Source organism: Buceros rhinoceros, unplaced genomic scaffold (genome assembly GCF_000710305.1).
Source record: "Buceros rhinoceros silvestris isolate BGI_N320 unplaced genomic scaffold, ASM71030v1 scaffold10415, whole genome shotgun sequence".
Classification (NCBI taxonomy): Eukaryota; Metazoa; Chordata; class Aves; order Bucerotiformes; family Bucerotidae; genus Buceros; species Buceros rhinoceros.
This window is the reverse complement of record NW_010413402.1, coordinates 16974-27589: the sequence shown is the minus strand read 5'-3', so window position 1 is coordinate 27589 and position 10616 is coordinate 16974. Positions and strand designations below refer to the sequence as shown.

The following is a 10616-nucleotide window of genomic DNA, read 5'->3' as shown; positions in this document are numbered from 1 at the left end:
GCAGGAATGACTATCTGTCTGCTCCAGTTAGCGGTGACATTGTCCCAGTGTGCCACATGGGAGCAAGGGAGCCGCGGTCTGCAGTGGGTGAGGCATCTGGAGCTGGGGCAGGCCACCTCAGGGGCCTCCAGAGCGATTTCCTCCATCTTCCCCCGAGAGACTGAGATCTTGTGATATCAGCACGCTACAGGCTGGATTGGCAAGCCACTGCTGGTAACCCACAGGGGCAATTCTGCCGGGCTTCCCCACAGACTTTCGGGACAGTAATAGGCTCTATTTTTGAAGACAGAAAGGGCTTTCTTCTGAACCGTATTTCACGGCTGCCTTTCAACACCCAGCTCTGCCGAGCAGCAGGGATACCCTCTCTCCTGGCACAGTTTGCTGGAGCAGTTCAAAGCCTCTGTCACCTTCCCACAAACATGGGCTGTAACAAACAGGCCCCTTGTCCTTTGTAGCTGTGCAGAATGGAGCTGCTCCGCGGTACAAAAGCACCGCTCCCCCTGGAAGAGGCAACTGCCCTGGATTTGGGGCGCAGCCAGGGAATTAGAGCAAACTGATCTCTTCTAAAGACTTCCTAATTTTTGAGAAATCTCAGACCACATCCAGCGTAACCAGCAACATCCTCCGAGGGCAGACAGGACGCTGGGGACGGAGAAGCCCTGTGCAGGATGGGCTGTTAGTGAGATGAAGATTATTGCCGTGAAATAACAACGAGAAGGAGCGAGGGCTTCCTCAGTCCCGCCAGCTGTGCTTTGATACCGCAGCACATCTGAAACGGCATGTAGTAACCCCACTGAGCTCGGAACCAGCAGGTCAGGAGCAGAGCGGAAGCTTTTAATAAATTGCTTACCTGTGGTTTCAGGAGCAAAAGAGCCCAGTTAGGGCAACATCATCTTTTCCGCACCTCGTACAGATAAATCACTGAAGACCCTGCCCAGAGAGGACTCGACCATTCCTTTCACCTATTTTAAGCGCGGAAGCTGTTTAGCAGGGCTGGATGGTTTTCTCTTCCTGTATCAGGGTATGACTTTCTAGTTCTAAGTACTCCAGGGGATGCTCTGCCATTACATACCAGGGTTTTCTAAATGACTGTCCTGGGAAGCAGCTGCCTCAAACGCTGCGTTTCACGAAAGTCTCAGAAGCCAAATGTGCGAGCGATCTCTGCGACATCCCCATTAATCCCTCTGCTGGCACGCGTTCAGCTGGAGCTCAGCCGCCAGCACAGCCCCACAGAGCTGAGGACCAGCAGCTCCCCGGATGCTCTGTCCTCCGGTGCAGTCACCAACCTTTCACAGGTTCCTGCAGCTTTCCTCCTCTTTCCCTGCGGGCAGGAGAACATCCCATTCCACCTCCTCGCTGCGGGCCAGCCTGCTGCTCACCAGCAGATCATCACTGTCCTGCGACTCTGGGAGAGATCAACAGCACCAGCAGCGAGCAGATTGCTCCCCGCCTCACCCTCAGACACTTGAACCTCCAACAAATTGGCCAGCACAGCTCCTACTCCCCAGTGCTTTATGAAGGGTCCAAAGTCAAGCACATGCCACTCCTGACTGGTCACCCCAGAGGGTGCACTGAACCGAGCAAGTGCCAAGGTTTCAAGCTGCGTGGCAGGATCAGTGCTGCATCCTGCACTGCTCCAGGAGGGGAAGGGGACAGGCCCAGAGGAAGGGAACTGCACACCAGAGTCAAAAAGCCTACAGCAGGGACAAGCTGCCACTTTGCATCCACGCTGTGTTTACCTAAGTGGCCTGGGAAGGGGGTCTCAGCCCTGTAATTCGTAGCCAACCGTTGCACAAGAGACCGAAGGAGCCAGCAGAGCTCATGGGAGGTGCTGGCAGGCTCAAGCAGAGACCACGGTTGCCAGAGATCACCCGGACACACGCGAGGCCTCTGTAACAGCCGTCCCATCACCTGAGAGCAAGGGCCGCTCCGGACCTGGAGCAAGGGCAGCTCCATGGGAAGCCCGTCACTGTGAGGCTGAGCTCTGCCCCCTGGGTCACAAAGGTGTCCCCCAGGCTGGGACCTCAGCCCGGGCCTGAATCAGGTTTGCTTTGCCTCGAGGGTTTCAATTACTTGAAACCAGTTTCTGACAGAAGTTGCCAAGGGCACTTTGCATAAACCGGTTCCCACAGCCAGGGCAGCTCTCAGCTACGAGGCTTTCGCTGAAACGGCAGCGAGGAGATGCGATGCGGGGCAAGGCCTGTCTCCACACGCTCTGGACAGTGGCTTTCAGCCACCGCGTGGTTCTGCCGGGATGGCTTCGTGCTCCTCACAGGCACCAAGAGCCCCCCAGAACCACCCCTCTGCTAGCTGAGAGCAGGGGGAATGGGAGAGGGGGCTAAAACCAGACACTGAAGGGAGGGAGCACAGTTAGGTGGTGGGAGGGAGAGAAAATGGCCTCCAGTCCCTTCTGTGTGTGCACCAGCCACCTGAGCTCAGCCTCTGCCAGAGGGTCCCGGTGCGCGGGCAGGACTGGGCCTTGAGGTGGGGAAGAAAAAGCCCAAACAATAACCAGTGTGGATGGGAGGGCGGGTAGGGAGAATAAGAACCAGGAGGCTAGGCCTGGAAGAATTCACACCCTGTGCCCTCAGCTCCAAACACAGCTTAGTTGCTAACAATATTAAATTCCAAAAAGACTTGTAATGTAGGAAAATAAAATAAACATCCTGCACACTTACCCAATCCTGGTAAACAGCTTCCCATGGGCATGGAGAAAACTGAGGATGAACCTTTTGTTCAGCTGCATGGGAAAAAAAAAAAAAAAAGAGAGAGAAGAGAAAACAATTAAACTCTCTCCTATTTCCTGTGAATTAAGAATGTCCCCAGTGACAGAAGAACCTGGCCTGGATGCTGGGGGTGGCACTGGAGATGGGAACCAAATGGACATGCCCAAACCCTTACAAACATCATGCTCAGGGGCAAGTGCCAAACAGCTGGAGCCGGAGCAGGGCGAGGCAGTGGAGACACAGCACCCTCTGCCGGGTCCTGCACTCCCGAGCAGGGCACCCGCAGCCCCAGCTCTCCTCCTCCAGCCCCTGGGCTCAGCATAGCCGAAGGGGTTATGCAAAAGCAGTCCCTCAAGGCAGCCTTTCCCACCAATGATCTAAGTTAGTCAAGGTAGCATGTCCTGCCAACAACAGCAGTATACTTTATTCAGACAGTGGTGAAGCAAGTAATTGTGATTAATTATGTTTTTGGAATAAATAAGTTTCTATATACTGTGTGCATATATTTGTAAAAAAAAAAAAAAAAAACCCAAAAGACCAACAGAAGCAACTTGTCCGATGTTGTGTGACTGTGGAGCGTCTGGTCAACACGCTGAGGGAGCAGAACCGACACTGTCCTGCAGAGAAGCAGCAAAGCCAGGAGCACTCGTCTGTGCCCTGCCAGGAGCAGTGTTCAGAAGCGAGGTGATGCTGCACCCCTTCACTTATCTCCAGCCTTTGGCGGTTACAGGGTGGGAACCTGTGTTAGGATGGATCAGAAAAGACCTCCAGCAGCAGCGCTGCTACGGAGCTCCCAGAGCAGCAGGGAGCTCAGGGGATAGAGGGGGAGCTGGCTGCAGCATGCGGCAGGAAGGCAGCTTCCTGCCCTGCTTAGGTCCAGTAACACCAAACCTGCCTTGAATAATGACTTTGTCCGGCTCTATGCCACCTCCACAGCTCCACAGAGCTCTGGGCTCTCCCAGTCCTTATCTAACCGCCTCTGAAGAAGGCTGTGGGTGGGTAAGCAGTCACTCTGCCAGGGCCTGGCAGTGGCTGTGTCAGGCCAGGAGCAGACTGGCCTCACTCGTACCTTCTCCACAGCTAGAGGTTTTCCTCTCGCACCTGCACAGCCTCAGCGCGGTGAGAAAAGCCAGGCTCTGCGCACCGTGCGGGGAGACACTGACCAGGAGCAACCCAGAGCACCACCGCTCTGCTCCCATTCCCACAGGACTTTTATATCTCGAACGTCTCTTCCATTTGCAGGGGGAATCAGAGGCACAGAGAGAGGATGGGTCACCAGGCAGGGCTGTGGCAGTGCCCGGCCAAGAGCCAGGCACACACAAGAGGACAGAAGATAGGCAGTGGCCAGAATCTCCTGGCAGCACCAAGCTTCCACCAGGCCTGGCTGCAGGGGACAGTTACCGGGGACAGCCCTGGCACTACCTCCCACCCTCATTCGCTGAACCCCCCGGCTCACGCTGCGCCGTGTACCAGCCGCTGCGCTCGGGCTGAGCGCTCGGGTAGGTGTAATTAAGCCGGGCTGCGGTCCCAGAGGACCCATATGGGAGAGTGATGCCCCGCTGCAGAGCCGCTCCTGGGCCATGTGCGAGTCTCAACATAAAACCTGTCTCATAAAACAAGCCAGACCAATTAAACTGGCCCCTGCAGCAAGGGGTTCTTGCTTACTCACTATTTTACTGCTGCCCTAAAGAGCCCTTTCCACTGGAACTCAACTTTATTTGCCACCATTTTATTAACTCTGCAGACAACACCCAGAAGAGACTGGGGAATACTGGGACAGCACAGCAAAGCCCTCATTCACTCTGCCAGGGAAATCTGGATATAGCTGCTTCTTCACCATCCTCCTCAGGACACCAAGGTAGCTCAGAGCTTGAAACCTTTAAAAGATACCTTTGTGTTTTAGGCAACAGGATGCAGAGGTAGAAAGCAGCCCGGCTCCATGGCTCCGGCTGCAATCCCATACCCTGACATACCACAGCCTATGTGTGAGCCCTGAGCCCAACAGCAAGAGCCTTGGCAGGATGGTGGGCAGTCTCTGCCCCACAGCAAGTCCACGTGCTGCTGCCTGCAAGAGCTGCAGGAGGGGGCTCACGCTGAGGTCTCCGATAGGGCAGATGGAGGAGAGCAGGAGCGTGGGGCCTGTCACTATGCTGGCCATCAGGCTGCGCGTGGGGGAAGGAAGAAATTGGGGCAGAAGGTTTTTCTCCAAGGCCCACACTCGCCCACCGCCCAGGGAGCACACCCTGCAATCCCCACACTGCTTTACGGGCACTGGGGGAGGACCAAAACTCCCCACCTTGAATGGAAAGTGACGCCCACACCCAGCCCGGCTCTGGGAGGGCTCACCAGGACCTCACCTTCGCCCCCATCTTCTCAGAGCAAGTTTCACACTCCTATTTTTCAATAGCAATCCCAAGGCCTAGCCAGTCACACTCCACAGGAACCAGTGCTGAATTGGAACAGAGATATGTGCATATATATAGATATTTTAAAAGGAAGCAGGTTACCTGCCTGTAGGAAAGAAGCATGTTTCACACCTCTTGCCAATGTAGGCACAAACCCAGCAAGCCCAGGCAGAGACCTGTGTGCCCCAGCACTGTGGCATCTCAAACAGGCACCTCTCACACTTCTTTCATTGCTTTTTCTCTCACAGCCTCAAGGTTTTGATGAGCTCATCACTTAACTTTGAACCTTTCACCTCCAAGTTCACGCTGAGGCCATGGGCTGCTTTGACTGGGCTTTTCTCTGAATGACTCTTTCTCTAGTGACTCACCTGTCCCCGGTCTCTGGGAGCCCTCCCTGCTCCTCCCATGAAATGCTGCTTCTCACGGCAAGAGGGAAACAGCAACTTCCTCCATCACCTCCTGTTCTGCATCCTCATCATGGAGAAAAGCGCTCCTCAGAGCTCTGCTAGCGTGCTCGCTACCCCAACAGTGCTGGCATGGCACCTCCAGCCTTCACCTCACTCACTGTGCAGCCCAAGGGTGGCCACGTCCAAAGGTTTCCCGAAAAGGGTCCTCGTACTGATGTCAGGATGACAGGGGAAGACGGGGCTCCCTGCGCACTAACATCACTGCCCTTTGCAGGCAGCTTGCTCCTGGGGACGGGGAAGTAGATTTGGCTGGTCCCTCTTAGTTGCTTGGGAAGAACCCACCAAGAAAGGCTTATAAAACAATGGAACTATGTCATAAAATGGGTTTGGCCCTTCCATTTGAAAAGGGGGCATCACAGATATGGAAGTTATGAGCATATAGTGAAGGCATTAGCTACAAAAACAAACCAGCTGTCAAGAAGAAGAAGGGGTCCCTGCACACAGTAGTGCCTGGAGCTGAAAACAGCTGTTTGGGCTGTCATGAGTCAGCATGTGCAGACAGACTAAATCCACCTGGGAAGAGGCAACCCCACCAGAGGAAGCGGCCCACTGCTGCTCGGGGAGCATTCACACACCGCAGCGCCAACCAAACTGGATTTGTTACCATGGAAGAAATCAACAAAGACTAACAACTTCTCGCAGAGCGGTGAAGTGCAGAGATAGCAACGGTCCTGGAACAGGCAGCTCCAATCACCGAGAGGCCACGAGGAGAACGGCCTGACAACACGCAGAACAGCAGCAGTCAGACAGCTTCAGGAAAGCTTTGTCATATCTTGAGCCAGGAAAGAAGAAAGCAAGACCCAACCTCAAGAGACCATGCGCTGACCAAAAAGGGTTGAAAACATCGTCTCCCACCCCAGCACAGAAACGCCGGAGGAAGAGCAGTGCCATGATCCGGGCCGGGAAGCAGAGCTGCTGCGCTCAGACCCAGCACGGACCCATTTGGCTCAGACGAGGAGTGCACAGAGCTTTGGCACCTGAGCGTCAGTCCCAGCTGTGAAGGAGGCACCAAATAAGGGAAGGATTCTGGAGCAGTGACTCCTGGGGAAAAAGCGTTTCGAGTTAAAAATTGTTACTTCAGGTTTGGAAGTAAATTTCAGGATCTGGTCTTTATCAAGTGAGGCAAACTTTCTTCAACATCAGCAAAGCATCTGTGGAGCAGAGAGCGGTGTCAGAGTCAAAATAGGCTGCAAAAGACAAGTCCATTAATCAAGAGACCAGATGCAAAACTGCCTGTAACAAATGCACTGTCTCCACCAGAGTGGAAGGGACTGGAGCGCAGCGGGACGCTCTCCAGTGTAGGGGTCTCCTTGGTGACAAGGGCTTGAGATACAGACCACAGAGCCGCACAGCTCCACTCCAAAACACGTACCACACTCATCCCAAAAATTTTCAGGGTTTCTTGGGCAGCCAGGCTCTTCCAGGCACAGCTTCCTTGCTGAGAACTCGATGAAATAACAGCCAGGCACCCAAACCCTGCCATATTCTCACTCCCAGCTCAAGGACTAGATAGACCATGTTAATTATTAAGCTTATTCCTCTCTCCAGCAGGCAGCTCCTTCAGAGCTTTACAGCACCCAGCTGGCCAGCAGCCGTGAGCCCGCTGCCTCCCTGCGAGACGGCCTTACAGCCACGAGCCGGAGCCTTTACCCCCCGCCATCCTAAAGCTGCAAGGCACAGCTCCAGCTGGTGTTTTCCATGGCAGTCTCTCACCGAAATAACACCAAGCACCGACACAGAGCTTCCTGAAAAGCCCAAGATGCTGCAGTGGGCCCAGCTGGCAAGAGACCAAGAGGAGGTTTTTACTGTTTACAGGTGCAAATGCAACGAAGTGCTGGTGGAAGGAGTTTTGTGCAAACGGTTACCTCCAGAAAGGAGAGGAGCCAAAAGGGCCATTAGGATCGCCTGGCATTTCTGCAGTATTTACACGGTACCCACAGAGCTGTGGGCAAATTCCGGCTGAGCTCATTCCCCTCACCATTCCTTCCTCTCCGTATCGTGCTCCACCAGCAGCTGCTAACGGACACACAGAGCTTGCCTCAGCTGCTCCCTGCCATGTGTTCCAGCGCCAGTTACCGTCTAACAGTCGCACTGTCCTGCCCTGAAACGGATTCATTTCTGTAGCATTAGAAGCAACCCCAGTGAGAGCCCCGATACTTATCTTCAGACACCACCCAAACGTAAAATCCAATTTGCTATGACATGGAAGAAAGGAGAACCCTGATGTCTTGTGACCTTCAGGCATACAAAATCCACTTCCAGGTAGAGAGGCCTTGAGACACTCCTGCCGCTTCCTGACCCTTTGGCTGCAGCAGCTCCAGCACCAGGACACACCTCATGGCTCTGAGAGCTGCAAGTCAGCACCCCAGCAAGAGAAGAAAGAGGCATTTAGGAAGCCCCCCAGCAAAACCAACTTGTGATTTTTCTCTTCATCACTGCAGGCAGCTGGTGGGATGAGTAACATAAGAAAATTGTGCACTTGAGTAACGTAAAAATCAAGCAGTGGTAACTTCACTGGCTCTGAAACAAACATCTGACCCATAAATAAATATAACAGATTAAATAACGAACTTACTAGCAGAACTTTCAATTTAAAGAAAATGTGTCAAATAGAATATTTACAAGTATGTTATTTCCTTTTCGACCAAAGTATCTAAGTTGGGTTTCTACAAATTAGTAATCCACAACTTTCTTGAAAAAAAATATTACCACTAAATAGAGCAAAAACTGATTAAGAAACCTCTTAAAAAGCAACGGGCCCTCACTGAGCTGGAGGGGAAGAGGGTGGTGGACACTCACAAGCAACATTTTTCATCACTGAACTGAACGGGGATTCTGCCGTCAAACCGCCTGGGACACAACGATGAATGGAGCAGCGAGAAACAACGGCTGCAGCGCATTCACCCAACCTCCGTATAATAGCTTGTAAAATCGGGGGGGTTCCAGCCTCAAGGGTCATGTTGTGCATCTGGGATCACGTAAAATTAAGTCTCCAGGAGACCATGCCCAAGGCAGCTTCGCCAGAAAGGCTCTAGGGTCCCCAGCGGCCAAGTTCCCAACACGATGTCCAGTAAAAAGGCAAACAAAGATGTACCAGCAGAGTACAGGCGCCGGGCAGCACCTTCCCATCTCTCTGCAGCACTGGCAAGGCTGACACCGAAATACTGCACCCAGTTCTAGTGCCCTCATTTTCAAAAGGACGCTGAAAAGTTGGGGAGGGTCCAAAAAACAGCCATAAAAGTGATTCAAAGGCTAGAAATGATGTCTTAAACAGCTCGATCTGTTTAGGGTATCAAAACAGACTGGGAGGCAATTTGATGGCAGGGCACAAGGTGCCTGCCTGGTACTCAAGGGCTCTTTATTTAAAGCACAAGAAGAAACTGGAATCAAGGTGTGTTTCAGAACCAGCGCAATTATCACTGGAACGAACTCCCCAGGAAAAGGGTGGGTTCGTAAGACTGGATGTCTTCGTGGAAGTTCAGCTTCAGCCAAAAACAAGTTATTTGGCTTCACACAGAAGTAGCAGAGTGAAATTTAAGGACCTGCGATATCCAGGAGATCAGACTACATGATCTAATGGTCCCCGCTGGCCATAAACTCTACGAGTCGATGCAAACATGCCAGAGACTCCTCAGCTGAGGTATCAAGTTCACTTTCAACACTAAACTTTTCACAAATTGGCTCTGGTGCTGCAGGTCGTTTAGGATACGAGCTCAGCTCTTCAAGGCTGCATCTGGCTGAGCACTGAAAGCGAGGTGACCCAGGCCAAGCTGTCCCATGTCCGGCAGGTAACGGGGAGGCCACATGCTGGGCGCTGAAGCAGCCCCGACCAGCGAAAAGCAGCTTAGACTCAAACACATACTGTTTGCCAGGAGTAAACAACATTCCCTTCCTGCCATAGAAAACTGACACCAAGAAACGTGTGATGGGTTCTGGTCGTAGTAGATCTCCTGCTAGTGTGGCTCAGGGTGTTGTCAGCCTCCTTCCCTCCTCTGGAGTAGGTTATTTGCAGGGTTAAAGCACGAAGGAGAGAAGAGACAATACGAGAAATTAAGAAGGGTGAAGACTGAAGAGATCTAACCCTGAAAGGCTTAGGATGGAGATAGGCCAACTGAGAAGACATTTGAGGAGCAGGCTGAGCAGAGACAGAGCCTTCCAGAAGGACGACAGCATTACTGCACGCCACCTTCACGGTGCCGCTCTCCCAGCCGTGCTCAGTGGATAAGGGTTGCCGCTCACAGCCAGCCTGTGCCCCGAGCTCCCACAGCCCGGAGGTGCTCGGTCACCCTGCTGCAGTGCTGCGGCACTTCTGGAGCCTCCGCGTTTACCTGGGCAGGGTAACCCAGGACAGGAAGGCATCTCCCTCTCCACTTTGAATTAGGCAGCAGTGAAACTGCTGGGGAGGAAGAGTAGAGCCAAGGGCAGAGGAAATGACACAGATTCCAGCAGGTTCCACTCCCTGATACTCCGGAAGGAAGTTTCTTTCCTAATACCCACCTCCACAGTGGATACAAAGCCTATCTGGAAATGGCTCATTCAACACTGCAGAGAAATAAACATTCCTCGTGGCACAATTGAGAGCTTTGGCCGTGGAATATGAGGTGCCCACCCCAGAAAGTGTACAACAGACAGCAGAAAACATTCACCTGGGCCAACTTCAGACAGAGATCAAGGTTAGACTAACAAAAAACCCCCAAAGTTCAGGAGAAATCACTGCCTACACCTATACCCTGCTCCGGGAAATTTCCCAGCCCTGCTATTAAGCATCTGCCTTCCTGTACCAGCACTGCCAGTTCTGGCAGCATTCTCGTCTGACACGCAAACTCTCCCTCCCAACAGCACTCTGCAGCAGCTGGATCACCCGACCCGCTGCCACAGGAAAGGCCGAATGTGCAGCAGCAGAGGGGGTTTGGTTACACACAAATCCCTGGCGGATCAGCACCAGCAGCAGAGGAAATGAGGACAGAGTGACTGACAGCGAAAGGCGGCTTCTGGAAGATTGTACTTGGGTTTAAGGG

The 10616-nt window shown here is 53.0% G+C and overlaps 1 protein-coding gene across 1 annotated transcript in view; it reads right to left on the bottom strand.

The window, feature by feature from the left end:
* Positions 1 to 10616, bottom strand: part of SMG6 (SMG6 nonsense mediated mRNA decay factor) — a gene marked incomplete at its 5' end in the record, with an annotated part of 33343 nt that overhangs the window by 6230 nt on the left and 16497 nt on the right. Inside the window, one exon of the mRNA XM_010136707.1 lies at positions 2679 to 2740. Coding sequence (XP_010135009.1) covers positions 2679 to 2740 — 62 coding nt within the window. The remainder of the gene's footprint in view (positions 1 to 2678; positions 2741 to 10616) is intronic.